General features: G+C 38.9%; 1 protein-coding gene and 1 long non-coding RNA gene across 2 annotated transcripts; one reads left to right on the forward strand and one right to left on the reverse strand.

Moving 5' to 3' along the window:
• The first annotated feature begins 974 nt into the window (after positions 1–974).
• On the forward strand, positions 975–21,724 carry LOC135798913 (balbiani ring protein 3). The gene is made up of 12 exons (XM_065311895.1): positions 975–1,346; positions 10,714–10,810; positions 15,301–15,453; positions 16,625–16,837; positions 17,191–17,376; positions 17,553–17,882; positions 17,938–18,147; positions 18,262–18,741; positions 18,804–20,609; positions 20,664–20,890; positions 20,953–21,195; positions 21,264–21,724. The coding sequence occupies exons 2-12, from the start codon at positions 10,726–10,728 to the stop codon at positions 21,402–21,404; spliced, it is 4,074 nt and encodes a 1,357-aa protein (XP_065167967.1). The 5' UTR covers positions 975–1,346; positions 10,714–10,725; the 3' UTR covers positions 21,405–21,724.
• On the reverse strand, positions 8,875–10,381 carry LOC135798919 (uncharacterized). The gene is made up of 2 exons (XR_010549809.1): positions 9,480–10,381; positions 8,875–9,332 (listed from the first exon to the last, which is right to left on the reverse strand). It is a non-coding gene; the product is annotated as an uncharacterized lncRNA (long non-coding RNA).
• Positions 21,725–22,675: the final 951 nt, after the last annotated feature.

Raw genomic sequence — 22,675 nt, forward strand, 5'->3', positions numbered from 1 at the left:
AGCACAGGCCGTGACTAAAGTACTAGTCACAGGCTTTAATCACGGAATGGGGTTTGCACCTGCGCATTTGCGTACGGTGCAGTACAAGATCATATGAAATGCCATGCGCCGACTGTCAAATCTCCATTTTCCAGTAGTGTGCGAGCTACTTTCAAAGATTTGAATTACAAAAGTTCAAATACGAAAACTTCAATGTGAAAATAAAGCGGAAGTCGAAAAAATAGCGTAACCATCACGTTGCTAAACGTTGTTAAACACTCGATTGATTAAACGCTTGCTACGCTCGGTCTTAATCAATTTCGTGTCAATAACTTCCGTTAGACCCACTTAATACTTAATATGCTATTAAAATTTATATTTACATTATATTTAAAACAATCATTGAGCCCTGCAAACTTTTGAGCTCAAACGACTAATATTAGTTTTATGTCCCCATTTAAAATCCTGTTAATAATCTTCTGTACTGACATAAAATGATTGCAACATCAAAATTCCAATACCCACTAACAAGTAACTCTGTTTTGTGCCATGACCAAACGAATTACAAAATAATTTGACGTCAGTTCTGAGTGCAGTGTCAAATCTAAGTAATTTAGAGAGAAGTTTTAATAAACCAGAGGCTAGATCCATGAGGGAATTCCAAATTGTGCAATATATTACCACAACACATTGGAGCACGTTCTGCGATGTACGCGTTTGCATAATTTGATTTGGATTGATAAACCTCAACATTCTCAACGATCTTAACTCTTTCGGGTCGATATTGGAGGTAAACTGAGTGTAACTTTGTTAAGCGCCAGTGCACGATAAATTAATATTGTGCGGTCCGCTGTAATGAACAACAGAGCGAATGCCTTCCGGTGTATGCATGAGTAATACACGCGGATGAACGGATGGAAATGGTCCTCCCGGATCCTCACCTGACGTCAGCTCGCGCTCTTCGCGGGCTCTCTCCTACTAGAAGACTCGACACCGCATTGGAAAGTCGGTCAGTGTGCTGTTGTCCGACCAGCGAGCACGAGTTCGAGCGCGAGCGCATACCGTATACACCTTCGACGTGGAAGCCGAAGAACTCGACAACTGCGTACAACTTTGCGCGCGTACTGTCTGCACTCATATCGAAGAGAAACGACGTTGCGACCGCGTTAAGTTTGTTCGACCAAACGCGACTACTTACGTGCAAGTTCACGTACGCGTACGTGCGGGCATTAGAATATAAAAAAACTAAGAGTGCGCCTTCTTGTGCATTGGAGAAAAGAGGAAACTTCTCGGGAATTTCCAGCGACTATTGACGAGTTGGAAAAACTTTACACTTTACACACTTGTGGACTACTTCGATGCTATAAGTGAGTAGAAAAAACTTTTCTTTTTTTTTTAATGTGTTATTTAACCGAGCAAAGCAAATTAGTTCTAATTCTACAGTAAAATTGTCAATTAACAAAATTATTGCGCTTTGGAATATTATTACTAAGCTGTAATGAAGTTTTAGTTATTATTTAGGATTGTGGTACTAATTATATTTAGAAATTTCATATTCTGATTCTGACAATTTTATTTCCGCAAAAACATTCTACTTTTCTAGTATTCATTTGTCCAAATTAACTTTGTATATTCATTTTTTTAAGTTTACTTTATTTTACTATACAAAATTGTATTTCTATCATTTATGTATAATATATTAGATCTGCCATTTCTTTTTGAGTAATTAATTAAAGTTTTGGTTAACAGGTGCTAGTTTGGCATGTTTTAAACTTTCTACATTCTGTTATATGATATATGACATATTTGCGGATTTGTAGTATATGTGGAACGAAATGCTCAGTTATAAAAAAAATATTAATAAATAATATTAATAAAAATTAAATGAAATGTTTTATCCGTCAACTTAGATCTTTTAGATCCTGATTTTTAGTTTTATACTTTTGTGCATTTGAAATTTTAACAATTAAAGTATCAACAAAATTTGAATTTAAAATGTAAATTATTTAGTTTACGAATATTTTTGACAATTCCTGTGTTAATCGGGTTTTTGAACTCTTTCAAAGGAGTTTTTTTGCCCGGGCGGCAATAATGTGATTTTTACTCTTACATAAACAACAACGCTTAATGTCGTTTCGTTTTCGCCGGACACAAGACACGTCACTGGCTATAGAGATACAGATACCTACGTGTAACGATACAAGAATACAAGATACCTAAAACAAAACAAAAAAAAGTAGACAACACCAGCTTAAAAAGATATACTAAAAACACTTTCTCGATCTATATTACCTACACGATGTTTACTTAGTGACTATTTTAATCACACACTTTTACTTCAAGTCGTACTTTTTGCCATATTCAGAAATCAACCGTCAGACATCATTAAGTAGAAATTTTCAAAAACTTAAAAGGAGATTAATTTAAAAATACGTTATTTTCGTAGGTTGTGCATAAAATTTGTTGTTTTAAAATATATTTTTTTATTATTATAATGAGCAATCTTCGTCAATTTTGTTAAAAGAACTCATTTTTGGTTGAAACTAATTTATATATAGGAAGCTCTTAACAATATAAACTTTAAAAAGCTATCAATCAACAATCTGCCTAGAGTAAAGTTTACTGTACCGAAATCGTCAATGCAAGAAATTATTGAAAATAAAATAAAAGCATACTTTTACCCTATTTCCATGTTTAGATTTTTCTACTTAAAAATAAAATACTTTAGTCACGGGCTTTAGTCACGTGGTGGAGCTTGCGCTTTCAAGGTAAAAGTAAAAAAAATAACATTTTTAAAGTTTCCTCACATATCACATAAAACCAATATCCCTGGATTTTAAATATGTTATTCAATCTTCAGTATGAATTATTTTAATATTAGCTAATGAATTATGCTGTGTGTTGGGTCACCAATGTCTTGTTTACAATATTTTTTTATACCTTGTGAAATAACTTCCTAGAATGCTCCATTTTGCTAACTTTTAATTATTATTCAATCTGGTGTATATGAGGTAGCACGATTTTTTACATATACTTGAATCTCGCTTGTTTTTAATTACTCGGCCATGAAATACACATTTTTTATTCTTCATACATCGTGCAACGCATTAATTCTTTGAAGTTACGTGACTTTATGACAATTTTTTGTCGTAATACTAAGACCATTGAAAAATATGGTTATGCTTTATTTGTTGTTCAATGTGTTAGCGAAATGCGTAACGTAGGCAACCAACAACACAACATACATTACATTATTTTTCCCGCGCAACACCGGCGCACTGCGTGCGCCCGGTGCAGTAGCTAAGTACAAGCAGAGCGCAGCAGACGCAGATTAAGAGACGCCTTATTCAATAAACGCTATTCAACATTCTTTTACAATTACAAGTGCTCATTGTTTCATGCTTATCTTTTATCACCTGCCCTCACAAGTGCCACACCTAACATCTCAGAAGTGGGATGAACAGGTAAGACGTGAGACTTGAGCATTATTGAGAGCATCCTGCGCGAGGCAGCCTAGTTTTTTTTTCCGCGCCAACGGAAATCTTGGAGGTTAGAACACGTGCCGAAGGGGGCACAACGGAACGCACGAGTAACGGCCAACGTCCCGGCCAACGACGATTCGCGCGAGTATCCCCGAGAAGCCGAAAGACGTTCTACATCCACGATGGGCGATGATGGAAACGAAGCTGGTGCGTCGCAACAACCGATGCCACCACAACCTGGCACGGACGCCGCCACCCTGGCCGGCGTGATGCAAATGTTCAATACGTTAATGCAGTCGATGGCAATGGCGCAGCGCCCATCGCCACCGGCCACCACCTACCATAGTGCACCGGGTGCACAGTCCGGACTTACGACGTTCGACGCGAAGACGAGTGCCTCAGAGTGGTTGGCATCGCTACGCCGCCAATGCCAACTACATCAGTGGAACGACGCGTACGCGCTAGAGGTTGTGCGAACGCATCTCGCTGGAGGACCCGCCGTATGGTTCCAGGATCTGCAGGGCGTGCACACGTTAGTCGATTTTGAAGCCGCCTTCACCAACACCTTCATCCAACAAGACAGTTTTGCTACTCGTTGGAAGCGGATGGAAAGTTATGTACAATCCAAAGACCTTGATATTACTGATTACTTTTACAACAAACTTCATTTATGTGCAGGGTTGGAATTGAGCCTGGAGGAGAAGAAGGAACAACTGCTTATTGGGTTGTATGATAAGCAGCTGTGCACAGCCATGATGGCACAACGTCACGCCGACACCAACAGCCTGTACCATGACTTGCTGAATTATTTGCGTGTGCACAAGGCTCGTGAGGAGCGCTTGTTTCCTTCTCCCAGGAGTCAATCAACCCATGCACCACGTGTGATGGATTCCTATGGTGCGCCCATGAAGAAACCATCAGAAGTAGGGCGGTCCGCAACCCCAGCACCGCCACAGCCGACTACAAGTCGAGTCATGAAATGCTTCAACTGCAACAAGGAGGGACACCTCGCCAGAGATTGCCCTATCCCACCAAAACCACGCGGACTATCCAAGCCCGAAACCCGTCCAGCGGAGACAGCCGCAAAGAGTAATGGACAAGTAAAGATCATTACTTCGCAAGACAATGATGGTGTGCTCAAATACTTGAAGCCAATCACATGCAACGGAATGGCGTTCCAGAGCTTGATTGATCCAGGAAGTTCGGAGTGCACCCTGAAGGCGTCGCAAGCCATCGCCGCAGGCTTTACCATTCAGCGCAAGGAGACCTTGCTGAAGGCATTTGGTCCCGCAAACCATGTTGTCAAATCTCCCGGATTTGTCACGGCGGATGTTGCCATCGATGGTGTAGTTCTCTTAGAAATAGTCTTTAGCATCGTTCCCGACGACGTTCAGAGCGTGGACGCCATCATCGGTCGACCATTCACCGAGAACCCGTCTATCGTCTACATGCGCATTGATGATGACCTGATATTTACGTACCGTAGTGATGATCCGTTCTCTGCTTTGGAAGTCGAGGCGAAGAAGCGCGCGTCAAATCGAGTGACGACGGAAGCGAACATTCCACCACGTTCCGTAAACCTGGTAGAGGTTGTCTCAGGTACGGAAACGCATGCTTTTCCACTGATCAATTGGGCGGTTGAGCCCACTCATGTATCTCAGAACACGAGTCTGTTTCGGGGTGAGGTACTGAATTTGGAGCAAGCTGAGCCCCGCCAGCAACCCATTCCACTCGAGGTCATCAACGTGGACGACAATTTGGATACGGACACAGTGAACGAGCTGCATGGCCTCCTCAACGAGTTCCGCGATACCATTGCGATCGATTCCTCCGAGTTAGGATGCACAACGGTCCTACAAATGGACATCACCGAGGTGCCGGGCAGTCAACCCGTGCGCCAGAAGCCTTACAGATGTAGTGCCGATGAGCGCGAGGCGCTCAACACCATCATCAACGAATACAGAGATGCAGGTCTAGTCACCGACACGACCTCACCATACGCCAGCCCTGTACTGCTGGTGAAGAAGAAGACTGGGGAGTACCGAATGGTTGTCGACTATCGACGGTTGAACAACCAGACCGAACCATTGCCATTTCCGCTGCCCGACATGGATGAACATCTGACACAGATTCGCGATGCAAGGTACTTCACGACACTTGATTTGGCTCATGGTTACCTCCAGGTACCATTGTCGGAAGAAGCACGCAGAAAGACAGCTTTTATTACTCCGGACCAAACGGGTGAGTTTACCAGAATGGTATTTGGCTTGACCAATGCCCCCTCGTACTTCTCAAAACTAATGCAAAAGGTTTTGGGACCTCTCCGTAATGACACGGTGATGTACTACCTTGACGACATCCTCATACCTGCGCGTGATTGGAAGGACATGCGAGTCAGGTTAACCAAGACCCTGATGGCGTTGAGAGGTGCCGGATTAACGCTGAGGATCGAAAATGCTACTTCATGCAGGAGCGTGTGGAGTATTTAGGGTTCATTCTGAGTGCCGATGGCATCGAGCCTGGCCCCGCGAAACTACGAGCGATCTCGGAGTATCCTGCGCCTACAGATATCCACCAGCTACGGCGTTTCCTGGGAATGGCTAGTTTCTTTCGCCGTTTTATAGCCAATTTTGGTTCCAGGGCCGCCATTTTGAACAAATTGCTCCGCAAAAACGAATCTTACATTTGGACGTCTGCCCATGATGCTGCCTTTAAGGATTTGAAGACCGCTCTGACGCAGAGCCCGGTACTCAAAATCTTCGACGCGAAACGCCCGACCTACTTGCATACAGACGCGAGCAGCCAAGGCCTGGGTGCTATGCTGTTACAGAAACACGATGACAAACTTCACTTGGTCTATGCAGTAAGTCGCAGGACTAGCGATGTTGAATGTAATTACCACTCGAGTAAACTCGAACTGCTGACCGTGGTATGGGCCGTCGAGAAACTCCGACATTATCTCATCAATATTCCGTTTACTGTGGTCACCGACTGTCAGGCGATTGTGTTTCTGAATACTGCCAAAACAAAGTATCCACAAGTAGCAAGGTGGTTCAACATGTTGTGTGAATACAACTTCAAGGTAGAACATCGTCCTGGCGAAAAGATGATACATGTTGATGCGCTGAGTCGCGCACCAGTGTCAAACGAGGGTGAGACTCCCGTCGAGAATCTGATCACCCGAAACGTGTTCACGATACTTTCCTTGGAGGAGGAAATAGTACTGTACCAACGATCTGACGAGCTACTCAAACGCAAAATCGAGTTACTCAACAGGCAGGTACGTACCGCAAGCGAGAGTTCGGAAGTAAATGGTTACGTACTTCAGCAAGGCATTCTCTATAAGCAAATTCAAGAGGATGAGACTCAAAGGTTGATCTTTGTCGCCCCAAAGGCAATGCGAAAGAGCCTAGTAACAAAGTATCATGACCTACAAGGACATTTTGGCGTCGAGCGCACAGTAGCCAAGATCCGACGCCACTACTTCTTTCCGAAGATGACACAGTATGTCAAACAGCACATAGCCAGTTGTATTGAATGCATCATCCTGAAAAACAAAAGTGGGAAGAAGGCCGGCGAACTTCACCCTATTCCCTCGGGGCGCCGCCCTTTTGCTGTCATCCATATTGACCACGTTGGTCCTTTTGTTGAGAGTACGTCTCACAAACGCTATGTACTAGTAATCGTCGACAATTTAACCAAATTCGTCCGATTACACGCTACCAAAACGACGAAAACTCCGGAGGTTATCAAGGCCCTCTCAGCGTTCGTGCAGGACTTTGGAGCCCCAGAGCGTATCATCAGCGATCGTGGTACTTGTTTCACCTCGTCCACCTTCGCCGAGTTCTGCAATCAGCATGGAATAAATCACACGCTCAATTCACCACGACATCCGCAGGCTAACGGTCAAGTAGAACGCGTGAACCGTACGCTTCTACCACTGCTAAGAAATTGCAGCGAAGATAACAAATGGGATAAGGAACTAAAATCCACGGAACGAGATTTAAACACCGCAGTTAACAAGACTACAGGAAAAACGCCCTTTGAGGTAGTGTTTGGGTACGCACCAAGATTAAACGATGGTGTAACACGTTGCCTCACCGTCAACGAGGAAACGTACGAGTCCCCTAGCGATTTACAAAGAAAAGTCAGAACTCGACTGGAAAAGGAAAAGCAAAATTACAAGCGCCAGTTCGACGCCAAAAGATTATTAAATGTCCACTATGACATAGGCGATATTGTATTTATGAAGACAAATAGTGTTGCAACGGGTGACTCTACTAAACTGCAACCCCGTTACAGAGGACCGCTCAAGGTGTATGAAGTGCTCCCCAATGACACATACCGCGTAATCAATCTGAACGAAGAGGAGCCTGGGAAGCTGTACGCGACAACAGCACACGTCAGTCAGCTCAAAATCTGGCGACCCAATCAAGCTGACGACGTTGCAGGAGAAGAAGTTCCGGCAAGTGGAAGCGCCACTGCCGAGGTGAAAAACGTAAGGAAGAGCTCACGAGTCACAAAGGTTCCAGCCCGCTTCGCAGCATACACACTCGAGGACGAGTGAGAGTCAGGACGGTCGAGTGTTAGCGAAATGCGTAACGTAGGCAACCAACAACACAACATACATTACATTATTTTTCCCGCGCAACACCGGCGCACTGCGTGCGCCCGGTGCAGTAGCTAAGTACAAGCAGAGCGCAGCAGACGCAGATTAAGAGACGCCTTATTCAATAAACGCTATTCAACATTCTTTTACAATTACAAGTGCTCATTGTTTCATGCTTATCTTTTATCACCTGCCCTCACAAGTGCCACACCTAACAAATGTTATACGCATTAGTCGCAAAAAATGAAAAGGTAATTTCATTAGCATTTCCAATTTTAGATTTTCAGCCGCTCTGTTTGCATTTTATTCATATTGTTATCATAGATCATTTCCATTTTAATTAAAATCTGTACTCGCAGGTTTTGGGTCATTTAAATGATAATAATAAAGCGGTGCAATAAAAAGTGTCCTCCGATTGCGCCGCTGCCCATTGTGGCGTTGATAATCGTAATTAAATTTATTGCTTGGCATTTTTCGCTTTGCATATGAAAACCAGCGCAGCTCGGGCGCTCTTCTTCATAACGCGTTTTCCTGTTGTTGGTTTCAGCGGTGTGCAACAGGGACGTGGAGCTGGGCAGATTTGTTGAATAAACAGAACGAGTTGGAATTCGTCGTCGTTGCCTTCTTTGTTGAGGCTTTACGCGCGCAAATCCACTGTTTTGAATAACAAAAAACGGTTGGCTCACTTGCCTTTTGTATTTGTATGCAGCGTATACTTTATTGTGTATTATAAATGACATCAAATGAATTTTATGCAAATCGGATAAGAAACTTGATACACTACAAAAAAAACGCATAGGTAGATTGGATTGCCTACAATATAATTTTTTTACTTCCGTTACCTGGTGCTGCAAGCTAACGTCACATTGTTTTTAATAGTAATAAAGTAGAAGTGGCTCGTTCGAACAGTTTAAAACATGGTACACAGAGTACAATTACTAAGAACGAGTTCAATAACATTCACATCGATCTGCTTTTACAAAATCGCAGTCGATTTAATTGAACCGTATAAATCATCACCGATATGCTGCCATATGCTTTACATGTTTTACATGCTTTAGTGCAGCACAAAACGAAGATGTAACAGATACATAACAAGCAAACACTTCATAATAATTAATTGCGCATCCAGTCTACTGTTGGTAAATTCATAATATTGAACGCAGGGATTGTTGAAATTACAGTAATTATTGCTTATAGAATATTTATATGCTTATGAGAACCACTGTTCTGTAAACTCTCTTGGATTGAGGATAGTATACCTATAACCATAAGAAGTTATCAAATACTGAAAAATCCTAAAACCGAGGTTGAGGCGCACACTTTGCTCAATATTTAAAATGAAACTACTACAATGAAACTTGCAAACACATTTCCAAATTATTCAACAGATTTTTCATTTTACGTACGGATCATCCACATCATGGTGGATTTTGTCCACCAGATCATGTTCAATTCCGCAAATGCAAAAATCCCTTATGAATCCATACTTGGGTTTTTCGTTGCCAAATTAAATTGTCCAGTACCTACATAAACAAGTAAATCAAACTGTTTGTATTTTGATACATATTCAATCCAGAGGTATATACAGATCAGTAAATAGAACGTAACTATAACCTATAAGTTTGCTGTCATAACGGTCACGAAGCAACATAATCTAACATAACCTATAATATAAGCATTATAAACTCTTGCTTTGTATAAATATTTCTATTTAGAACTACCGGTTGCTAGTAACTATTGTTAAACATATACACACATGTTTTTTTTTTCTTCCAAAATTCGTCACTCAATTTCGAAGGCTTTGATCTTATCTCATTCGAAGAATTTTCTTCTGCAGAATTTTTTAGTTGTAGTAGGTTGTTGCACAAGCAATTTAAAGTTATTCTCGTTGGGTAATTTGTTGTTTTGTCTATTTCGACTTCCACGATCATGATGTCGCTATCATAATCCTGTTAAGTGCGGTCGTGCTCCATACGGACGCGCAGACGAATGCGATGTTTGCTCCTTGCAAGTTTTCATCGTCGTCGGCGGATAGAACGGTAGCGTTGTTACCCGACCAACGTAATATCAGCAGGAAATTGTGTGCATTTGTATAGTACTCGCTGTGCGGTATACATTCAGGTGCACAGTGTGTGACGGCCGATGAGATTATGTCATTTTTATGTTGGTATCGCGCATGTGTGTTGTAACCTAAAGTACACATATTTCGAATTGTTCTTTTTAAATCAAAAACATTTGCTTTAATATTAGTCATAAATAAATGTTGTGTTTGTGGTAATCCCACATAGTGAATATTTCGATTTCAACATTGATGACGTTGATATTATTAACAAATTAAGGAAATACCTTCGGGTGGGCGACCCGGGATGGAATGGAAAGCTTGCGTTAATTGCATACCAACGTCGGCATTACGGCCACCCGCACAAATTCGATTTATACAATGACGTTCCTAATTACTTTGATGCGAGGACTAGGTTGAGAATTCAAAATTAAAGTTGACTGTCGACTAATTGCCAATTATATCATAGTTAGATACATACATATTCATCTTTGCGTTGGCAGAAAATTTTTGTTCAATATCGTTTTAATGTTTCTCCAATGTCATTAATAATTTTTGTTTTTGATTTTTCTGTCTTATAGAAAACATAAACAATGAGACCGTTTGAGTGGTCTGCATTGTTAGGAGTGCTACTTTTCCTGGCTACAACAACGATTACCGCAGCGAAAAGGAGTAAAGGTAAGACGCAATTCATTAAAATTTACATTAAGTGCATACATGTATAGGAAATAATGTTAGCAGCCTCATTATAAAAGTACAATTTTTACATTTTACAATATTAATTTCGCAATGTAATAAATTTTATATTTACTTGCAGAAAAATTTCACGCTAAATTTCACGTCCGCACAAACATTTATTAATCATAGATTTGAACGTGGGTGCGAATTGTTTACCAATTAGTCGCTAATTTGTTCCAATGACACGACGAAAGCAAAGTTTTGCGTTCCGCGGTCCAGCCGTCGTTATTAATATTCAATTAATGCTCATTTAGATTACTTTGCAATGTGTGCAACTCTTGCCTATAATCAATGTAATAAAACATTATTTACATTAAGCGTGCAACTGCGGCATATACATTTTCCACTCTGCTTAAGCGAAACATTTATTTGAATTATACCTACGCTCATTTCTCTTTCCATTTTCTTTGAACAAATTTTTGTCAACGATATTCGATTATTAATTACCTATTGGTTTCGACTAGCATCATATTAATGGAAAGTCTGCAACGCATGTAGGGACTTTACTAAGCAGTTAAAGTGTATATGAGCAGTACAACATAAGTACAGTATACCTTTGCATGGAATTGGGTTAATTGCGGTCTCTTTTGAATATAGAAACGCACGATTAACGAACAAAAATCTGATTAGCAAAAAACAGCGCATTGTGGTAAAAAGTGCAAACAGCGATGTGTTTCGGAACAATCTTACAATGATACGTTTTATAGTGTTATACACTTTATAAATCCACGGTCTTCCCACAATTGTTAAATGCAGCGAAAGAATGACATTGAAACTAGCATTCCATTGATCTGAATAAAATTTTTGTATAAATCTCGAGAACCAATGATAAAAGTTTAAGTTAGTAAGCAGGTTAGTAAAGTACCGTATCATACAAATGTATTTTGATTAAATAAATTAATGCCAAACCTCCAAAAGATATTAAAATCTTCCTGTTGGTAGTTTCTTTGAATATTCTTTGGCTGTAAAACGTCAATTCTGATTTGATAATTTTATTTGCTTGTGGGCTTTTCAAATGCTATAGAATTCCATTCGTAACTGTGCGGTTCGAGTGAGTACAACGGTCTTGCGATTTATCGTCTTCACAGCCAGAAGAAGTACAAACACGAATGACGAACTTGAAGTGTCATCGTTCTTACTACGCAGCTAGGCCGACAGTCGGTCAGTGAGTCAAACGGAATTGGCCGCAAAATGTATAAAAAGTGGTACCGTGCTGAGCTTGGTATTGCGCGGTACCAGTCATAACTCTCACGATTTACATTTTAGCTTTTTAAGTTTATTTTATAATGATGTTGCCAAAGCAAATAATATAAAACCGTTTATAAAACAGTTTATTTGAGAATATACAATTACAAAAGGCGTTTAAATTTTAAAATCAAATTTAACTTGCATCCATTTTGATTGTGTGTCTATTTGTACAATTTATGTCTGTGCGGAGGACGTTTAACAATAGTCATTGACAATGAATTGTTATTTTAACTTTTATGACATTAAAACAATTCACATCAAGCGTGCTCGATGCATTTTGCATTTGACGATCATGAATTTATACATCACCTTCCTGCAATGTCATCGCTTTACGAATAGTGTCTTAGCACGGCATTCACTACATCTATTCAATAAGCTATAAAACATCTATCCATCTACCAGTATATGTATATGAAATATAATCTAATATACACCTATAATTAAAATTATGAATTGAGCTCAATCAGATTCACAATACGCTTTCAAGCGAGTGATGTGTGCGTGGCGGCAAATATTCCACGTTGCGATATGATGCGGCTGAAGGAAGTACGGGCGGTGCTATATACTCGTATCTAGTAAATTCAAAATTATACGACCCAGATTTATCGCAAACCATGTTTCAACCAGACCGAACAAACGACGCGCATTGCTAATGCATAATAAAACTGTGTTGAACGTGTTGATGGACGAGCGCGAGCACGCTTTTGCTTAACTGAGTATTGAATAGAGAAGATTCACCTAAATGCAGATCGAGCACGGACGCCAAAGGTATTGATTACGCAAATGGTGCAAATGGAGCGCTATTTCAAAATGGCCTTTGGTTTACACAATACACGAATTTATTGAACAAATGAGTAATTTCATAAATCACATAACAATGAAATAATACTTCAATTTAATTTCATTTATTTATCACATTATTCAGGCTATTAATTCCTATTAGTGTTGTAAAAATTGCAGAAAATTATACTTTTCAAATGAATATAATAAATTAATAATAAATTATTAATTGACTGCTAATCTTTTAATCTGAACAATAAATAAATAATCATTAAGTTAAAAAGTAGAATAAATCTAGCTTAAAAATCATAAGCATTATTTCACAAATTTAAACCATATTAAATAGATTCATTAACTTTAAAATTATTTAAAATTGTTCAAACTGGTCCATATATATTAAACTTCACACATGCACTGAATAAGCTGTCACCGGATGTTCGTCTATACAATTTTTAACGTACATACATTTAATTGGCCAAATTATTATATAAAATGAAACAGAATTATCTTTGCTAGTTATTTATATAACTCTTCTATTTCTATTGGTTGTATGTAACGATAATATCGGTAAACACAAGAGTATTTTATTGAAATTATGAAAAAATTCATCAATATTTTATTGCTTCCTGTTTCTTTGAAAATCAGTTGTGTATCTGTTTTGAAAAATATATTATTATTTGAATGTTTGTATCATTATGTCGGAAGGACGCTTCATTAAAATTGCAAAACCAAACCACGTAAAAATGATTTATTTGCACGATTTCCTTTTCCTATACAATAATAACAAAAAATTGCGTATTTGAAATTCCATGAAGTTATTATCTATTACAAACTAACTATAAAAAGCAGCAATTGTTTGTATTACCAAAAACCCATACGTACGCATCGAAACATTCATATAGTATGGCGTCGTTCTGACATGCCCGCTGCGGAGTGCGTGAATTGCAAACAATTTAATGCGAAATTACCATCGGATTTTATTCATTCCGGCTTTCTAATGTATAAACACTTCTAAACGAAAGCTCACTACACAATACCGAACATGTCGAGTATAATGAAGCTCTTGTGCGATCTTTGTGTGTGATAAATTAACAAAAACTTTACGAAAGAGAAGATAGAAAAAAAACTCAGATCCATTGCTCGAACTTGAATGTGAATGAGTTGGAAAAATCATTAATCCGTTAATTCCGTTGATCTTAGTTTCTGGTAACTTTATAAATTGTACCTTGAATAAAGAAGTACTAAGTATAGAATTGAAGGAAATGATGAATAAACTTACCATGGCTTTACTGGCAAAGCCCGGAAGTTACCCGTATCGACTTACAATCTAATATCATACCAAAACACTTACTAATTACTTATTGATTTCAAAAATATTATATATGTATATTATATAAAAATAATTAGTATTGTTATTATTAATTGTATATTGAACAATTTTTAACAATAATTAGGTCTTATTTGTTAGGTATGTAGGCGTCGTTTAAGTTTTAAAAAGTAATTGCGTAATGAAGAGGTAATGAACTTATTCTTTAAAATTATTCGAAACTACAAACACAATTCATTATTATTTATATTCATCAACATTACGTCGTTAAATAAAAACACACGCTCACTTAGTACAGTAATCTACTTGCGTATACAATGCGCAATTGTTTCTCAACTTAAATTGGTTTGAGGTAAATCGGGAACTTAAAAAAGTGTTTAACAATGTCATTAGGCAATCTTTCTAGCAACAATAGTATTAACTTAATTTTAAATGTTCAATCAACATGAAATATAACGTAAATCAAGTTGGAAGTTAATTCATCCCTCGATCCTAAGATATATACACTATTTTAATGTTTCACAAATTAATCTAATTATGACATATTTTACAGCACTAGGACTTTGAATATTACTTCTGGTCCAAATTGAAATACCAGAAAAAAAATCTAACAAAACGCTGCTTGATGATGCTTAAATAATTAATCCTAGAAACTATGATTAATTTAAATTTTGCAATTTTTATTAGACACAACTTTCTAGTAAGCAAATAGTACATTGTGTTGATATATTTACGGAATACAAATTCGCTGGGACAAATCGGTGTCTCCTGCGTGCTGCAGAATTTGGCACGTCAAATATTGTTTGGATGAATTTAACATTACACACGTTGTTGAATTATGTTGAAATTGTATTCGTAGTCAGCGATGCGTAGGATTCAATTTTGCACAGCGGATTCGAAGCTGATTGTGAGTTAATGTCTAATGACCACAGCAAAACATATATATGACGGAAGACGAGTGACTACGCACTTAATTACAATTCTGTGTTACAGTTACATTTAGGATACACTTAATTAATTTTTTACGCAATTAGCAAGGTAATAAATGTAAAACGTGTGTTTTTGTTTTTGGCAGGCAATGGTGATGTAACTGCAGAGGACAAGTGTCCAAAGTTGGACGAATGTCCTTATAATGCGCAAAATTGTGACGAAGACCTGGATTGCAGCTCGGACAGCATATGTTGCGACAGTCCATGTGGAAAGGTGTGCAGCAAGCAGTTGAATACAGGTTTGTAATCATGATTTTTTGCTATTAATTAGTTGTCGTGAACTGCTGATAGTGGAAAATTATAATTATCTTTGCTTTCACTTTCATTTTCATCAACTAGCGCGAAGCTGTAAACTTTTCTTTGCTGTAATATGCAAAGCGTAGAATATAAACTAAATAAAGTGTAAGGTTTTTGGTTTGTGTAAAGTGCATAATTGCAGCTCGCTTCTCTGAACATTATGTTCATAATCATTACACGAATCACAAGAGCGTGACATTTTCCCCATCTAAATTAGTGCTATTATAATTAATTCACTGATATACTAATCATATTTATGGTATATTTTTTCTTATCAACCTTCCGTTCGTTAATAACTTCATCGACTATTATAAAATTTTGTCAAGGTGAAACTGTTGCTTGTTTTAAGTAGCTCTTAAAATGCACTAAACGCACATGCGTCATGCGTATACTCACACTTTATTGCCTACCCGCCTCGGTGAATGATTTCTATTATTCTTCACTTTCTATGTTTCTTTTTATAATGTGGATTGCTATTATTTTACGTTGGAATTCTTTGGAAAGAAGAAAGTGCACCGAGTACGTTTGTTGCTTTCGTGAAAAAAACGCTTTGTGTTAACATCCTCTACTGCATTTCGTCAAGACCTTAAAACCGTAAACATTTGGTATCATCAAAATTAACAGTCAGCAAAGGTTTAAATTACAGTTTGACCTTTTGCTCGATTTGATAGTCGGCACAAATCAAAATATACGCATATTAAAAATATTAAAATAGAAAGTCTTCCTCATGCATATGTTCATGTTCATGTATTAAATGTACAGTTACGTGAGTCAAATTCAAATTGTTAGAGTTTTGTAAGCGCAAAAAGTGATGAGTCTCATATTTCTACAACAGGCCTTGATCTTTAACGTGCAACGGAGACATACAGAATAATCTTTATTGATCTTTACCTTTGCTTTTTGTTAGCATTAGCAATAGGCAACAATCGAATGTTGAATATCAGCAAACGTAGCCTTTAATTTGCATCTTTGCAATTGACATTCTCTGTTTCATTGAATACCACAGAATTCATTTATACAATTCTTTTTAATTATACAAGCTATTACTCGTATAAGCCGTTATCTTCTCTTGTATTACTAATTTTTGCAATGCTTGGATTTTTTCTATTTTAGGATGTCGTACCCTACGCAGAGCAGCATCACGTCGTGCAAAGTCGCTTGGCGTTGACAAGAAGAGTGTCCGCATGCCGCGATGCAGCAAAGACGGAAGCTTTGAACGTATTCAGTGTAACAACGAAATCGTGAGTTCATGCTGGTGCGTTGATGAAACGGGCTTTGAGCTGCCTGGCACCCGCGCTCCGGCTGCGGCATTAGTCAATTGCACCGGTAACTATCAGTTTTACATTATACCATTACAAACTAACATCGATAAATTGGCCCAAAGTGTGGGAAGCTAACTTTTCACGTTCGTCAGAATTTTAACTCGATGTAAATCGCTTGGCTTGATCAAAAAAGGTCAAATGCTTATTTTGGCATCACGATCGCAATATTGAAAAACGAAAGAGTTTATTGCATGATTTAGATAACCTATTCTGTAGTTATCTGAATAAACGCAATATTTGCAAATTAGGACACTCAATTCGTGGTTTTCTAAATTATATCTATCTAAATAATGTTAAATGTCGGAAAATGTCAGTTATTATCAAGCAATGTAAATAATTTTAATTAAACTATTACAGCACCAAAACTGTGTGCAGCTCATACGTGTCGCATGTTCTGCCCTCATGGATTTACTTTAAACAAAGATGGCTGCCCATTGTGCAAGTGTCGTGATCCATGCGATGACATTCAATGCCCAGACGCGTTATCTTGCCAACTTGAGGACCTCGCTTGTAAAGATCCACCATGTCCACCAATACCTACATGTAAGATTTTTTTTTTTTTTTTGTCCTTATCTGCTTGTTTTGTTTATGGTATAAAGTGAAAGTTACCAACGACTGCACTTTGTGTTTGCCGACTTACTACTCACTCAAGTCGCGTTAGACAATATAAACTAAAACTAAGTTTGTCGTCAATTTCTACTTGTTTTTTCAATTAATAGGTAAACGTGGTAGAAGTTTGGACAATATTTGCCCGGTGGGTGATCCATTAAGGATAAGTGATACAGTTCGTCCTTTCTTGTGTGGCAACGATGCTACTAAACCCAGTTGCCCACCTATGTACAGATGTCTAGTCCAACCGGGAAATGACTACGGTGTGTGTTGCCCTGCTTCTTTGCAAATTCAAAAAGCTGGCACGTGCCCAGCTAAGCATGAAGAAGTATATGAGTGCGGCATGATGTGCTCTCACGACTTGGAATGTCCCTCGGTGCAGAAGTGTTGTAACACTGAGCAGTGCGGGTCATCATGTGCTCATCCGCGTAATGTAACTGGTATGTTATGTGTATAGTTTCTGTGGCATGTAGGTAGTAATACATCTGATTATAGAATGCATTCATCAACGGGCACTCTCCGAGGTGCTGGCAGTGAGTGAACGTGCGGGTCGAGGCTACATCCCACAATGTTCCACCGACGGTCAGTTTGAACCGAAGCAATGCAGCCGCAATGGATTAATCTGTTGGTGTGTGGATCGCATGGGAAGAAAAATGAAGGGATCCATGGGACCTGCTGAGAGCACAAATTGCACTTTGACGGATGGTGAGTGACTATTTGTGCATGCGCCAAGCCTGTGTGGCTGACATTAGTCGAATGATTGGCGAGTACGCTCCGTGTTTGCACGCTGCGAAGCTGACATTATTGTATGCTTTTCAGCGCGTTCACAAACCTTGGGACGCAGCATTGGCACGAAGACAAAGCGTTGCGAAAGGCTTGACTGTGCTGCCATTTGTGAGTATGGATTCAAACTAGACGACGATGGATGTCCCACATGTAAGTGCGATGATCCTTGTGAGGGCTACAAATGTCCAGAAGATGAAGAGTGCATTACTGTCAAAGAGTCAAGTTGCTTAGACTTTTTGTGCCCATCTTTACCTGTTTGTCGTCCAAAACAAGTTTACACAAATCCGTGTAAAAAAGGTACCCCAATGACCGATGATTTAAGTGGTGCCCCAATTGCCTGTGCGTTGAGGGAGGATGATGGTGCACTTTGCCCAGATACACATGAATGTAGCGCTGTGCCAGGATCTACTCAAGCTGTTTGCTGTCCTTTAGAAGGTAGCGAAGAACATGTGGAGGAAACTATGACAGTGGCAGCGAATTCAAATGCCAATACTGAAGCTAGAGCTCAAACCAGTATGTCAATTATTGTGTGATTTAAATATGTAAATAATTATGTGTGTGTGTGTTTATTTTAGTGTGCGAATATTTATTCAGTTTTACGGATAGTATGGAAGGAACACGCGAGGGTATGACCATTGCATTACCGCAACCCCAGTGCGATACTGAAGGAAATTACCTGGCATCTCAATGTAGTCAAGATGAATGCTGGTGTGTTGATCATTACGGCACAGAAATACCAAAAACTCGTGGAAAATCGCAAGCACTAAAAAATTGTACAGAAATATGGGAAACTTCCGAATGTCTCGATTTAACTTGTCGCATGGGTTGTGATTACGGATTCGTCTTAGAAGACGATGGTTGTCCTAGTTGTCAATGTCGTGATCCGTGCGCGACTGTTGCATGCAACCAAGATGAACATTGCCAACTTGTAGAGGTGAGTTGTAAAGATCACTACTGTCCTCCAGTACCCGCATGTCTTCCAAAGAAGATAGGGCAATGCCCGTACTTGGTCCCAGCCACCGGTAGCACGACCTGCGATTTTGCATGCAACTCAGATTTAGCCTGTAATGGCACATTAAAGTGCTGCTCGAATGGCTGTGGCACGCAATGTGTTGATCCACTGCTGTTGACCGGGTGCCAACACGCAAGAATCGTTGCCGAGCATCAGGCGCATGAGAGTGGTATGCCCGCTGGAAGGGTTTATATTCCCAAGTGTAAGGAGGATGGCGAATACGCAATCAAACAATGTAATCCTGGCACGGGTGAGTGTTGGTGCGTTGACTTCCGTGGTTTTGAAATTTCACAGAGTCGAACAAAGAAACCACTTGACTGCGAGACATTCGAAAGTAACAAATGTCCAATGTATAAATGCTCTGCTGATTGTGAACATGGCTTTGAGTTGGACGAGAATGGATGTCGTACTTGTCGTTGCATCAACCCGTGTGAGAAAATGAAGTGTCGTGAAGACGGAGAATCATGCCGTCTTGTTGAAGTAGAGTGCACCAACTGGCCATGTCCGCCTGTTCCAATGTGTTTGCCGAAAAAGGAAAATCCGTGCCAATCTGGGGAACCATTGCGCATGGGAAATGAACAAGTAAATTGTGGTCCGGACTACGATAGTTGTCCATCTTCTCATAAATGCGAACTATCTCCTATTGGGGAGTATGCTGTTTGCTGCCCAAAACCACGAGATGTTTGTTTTGAACCATTTGATGCGGGCGTTTGTGATAATGAAGAAAACATCAAAAATCTTACTAGATATCACTTCAATTCAAGGACAAATAAGTGTGAACTCTTTAGTTTCACAGGTTGTCAAGGCAACCATAATAATTTTCACTCGGAAGAAATGTGCAACGCAGTTTGCCCAGTGCTTAGCCAATGCGAACGCCTCAGAGAAAAGAATCAACGCGCATCCGAGCGATACAATAAACCCACGTTTATGCCTAAATGTGATTCAAATTCTGGAAACTGGGAAAATGTTCAATGTCTTGATCATGTCGGCGTTTGCTGGTGTGTTACACCGCAAGGAGAACCTTTGAAAGGTACTTTGACACGGGGTGCTCAACCCGAATGCAACTTCAGGCAGGCCAGAAATAGAGCGCGTGATCGCAGTGATGTATTCAACGACGCAGATTTGGTTTTGGAAGAACTAATGATGCAACTAGGTAATCTCGAAGAAGAAGAGCAACAGCAGAATGACATGAGTTTGGTAGACTGGGAGTTACCGTTGAGAACGCGCTGCGAAGCATTGGGGGCTAAATGTGATCGTGATGGAAAGTTTCACCCTGCACAATGCGAAGATGAAACATGCTGGTGTGTAGATGAGGCTGGCAATCAGTTAATTAACACCAGCACTTTCAAAAAAGGAGAACATATTTGCCGTATGTATTTGTACATTTTACTAACAAAACAGAAAATAATGTTGAATGTTTTAGTACCGACGCCTATTGAACAGATTGAAGTTACTTTAGGAATCCGCGGTGAATATGATGACATTACAGCGGTACCAGTGGCAAATCAAATTGCTAAAATTATAAGAAATATGAAAGGATTGTTCACGCCTGAGGGCGTAACAAGTGATATTACTTCTGATGTTCTATACGTCAAATTTGGTTTAATTGGTAGTAAAAAAGTTGATGTGGCTTACCGTCTCGAACAAATGGTTAGTAATTACATTCTTAATACCTTTTATGCTTTACCATCAAATTTTATTATTTATTTTAGATTATACAACAAAGATTGCCAGGCATAGTAGCAGATATCACTCGATCGAGATTTATCCACAAGCTGGGTAACAGTGAGCCAACAATGGCGGATAGGGTTGTGGCTTTGGAGCACCGTGAAATCGTTTCACAGTCGCCAGTATCCGTAGTAACACATTACCATACAGCCATCATTGTTATTGCGGCTGCCTCAGCATTCGTAATTTCAGTATTAACATTGTTGGTGATCTTGTACAAAAGGAAGGTATGTTTACAGTTCATAATCAATATATTTAATTATGTAATCTGATTGGATATGTTTTATTTCTTCAGATGGCGGCACTGAATCGTCAATCGGAGAAAATCGTTGAAGATAATCAACGATTTTTATCATTAAATCGGCCGATCTATATCGAATTACCACACGAGAAGATTGGGCTCGAAACGGAGACTGCAGCTGAACCAAGAGCCTAAATTAATATATTGCATTTTGGCTATTACTCATTACAATGCTACTTAGTCGCTTCTGCCAAGGGAATAAAGATCTACTTGTTCTATGTTTGCAGTGGCTTTAGAAACCCATTTTAAAGATTATTTATTTATAAGGTTCTTTATTCGTTTTTTTCCAGTTTGATTTCATTAGCTTTTTATTCTTTTGGCAATATTGATGAAAATGCAGTTATTTTGAAGTTACAAAAAGGCGTACTATTTTCATTATAATTAAAGATTAATGTATTATTCTTTAAGTTGATAAATTGTGTAAATAAAATTTTCCCATATATGAGTAAATATAAGTGCTCTTGCCACTGGACGGCGCTAGCATCATCCATTTCCGTTTCACGCTGCCCAGTCACATCAATTCAATGTATTGTGTAACAAATATTCATCATTCGATAGATTATTTGTTTTTTATGTGGTGAAAATAATGAGTAAGGATTGCGTACCAATGAAATATTTGTTTAAAAAAATTGGTTTGTATAAAAAAATTAGCAATCACTTTCAATCTTCTCTATTGGCTGTTGTGTTTTATGGGTCCAATGGTGATATTTGTATCACTTGATATATAATTAAATTTTATATTAAATTAACAATTTATGTGAGGGTAAAGATTAATACATATAAATCAAAGTAAATGTTTTAGCTCTTTTTTAACTTTTTTTATCTTTTAGCTGTTATTAAACAAGTTAAAAAAGTGCTATGCAAGAAAAAATATTTATCTAGAGTTAGTTTAGGACACAGTCGAACAGGAGACCATAAATATTCAGTGCGGACGTGGATACGACAAAGCAATAATTTTAGTCATTTGTGTATTGTCGCTAGCATTTATCGTCGTTGCCGGTAGCCGGAAGTCATCTAGAGCCAAAGTTATAACGATTGGCTTTTCATATATCGGGTATTCGGCATTTTTTGCGATGGGATCTGTGGGTAACTTCACAGCGGTGACTTCGCCACCTTTTCCGTTAAGTCAATGACCGTCTTTGATTCCTCAGCAAAACAAACTCATAAATATTATTATTGCGAATGCACAAAGCAGATATTGAACGTCTGGCGACTATATCAGTTTCCAGAGCGTGATTCATCAAATTTTGCAGATGATAAAAACAATAAAACGTGAATTAATGACGTCACATACTTGGATAAAGTAATTGGACACGTTAAGTGTATTTAGGCGACAAACAAGATAACGTTCCTCGAAAGCAGAAAACATCAATACGAGCGTGATCAGGCGACGGCTATGCGTCGGC

Source organism: Atheta coriaria, unplaced genomic scaffold (genome assembly GCF_025399875.1).
Source record: "Atheta coriaria isolate IRGN ID8LTWV9N9 unplaced genomic scaffold, Caltech_Dcor_3.1 hic_scaffold_9_pilon, whole genome shotgun sequence".
Lineage (NCBI taxonomy): Eukaryota > Metazoa > Arthropoda > Insecta > Coleoptera > Staphylinidae > Dalotia > Dalotia coriaria.

Excerpts from the sequence above, each read along its gene's own strand:
- LOC135798913 (XM_065311895.1), top strand. The coding sequence starts at position 10,726 with ATGAGACCGTTTGAGTGGTCTGCATTGTTAGGAGTGCTACTTTTCCTG. Across the intron at positions 18,148-18,261 it reads AAATTGCACTTTGACGGATG|CGCGTTCACAAACCTTGGGA; the intron begins GTGAGTGACTAT and ends TATGCTTTTCAG. Across the intron at positions 20,610-20,663 it reads AAAAGGAGAACATATTTGCC|TACCGACGCCTATTGAACAG; the intron begins GTATGTATTTGT and ends TGAATGTTTTAG.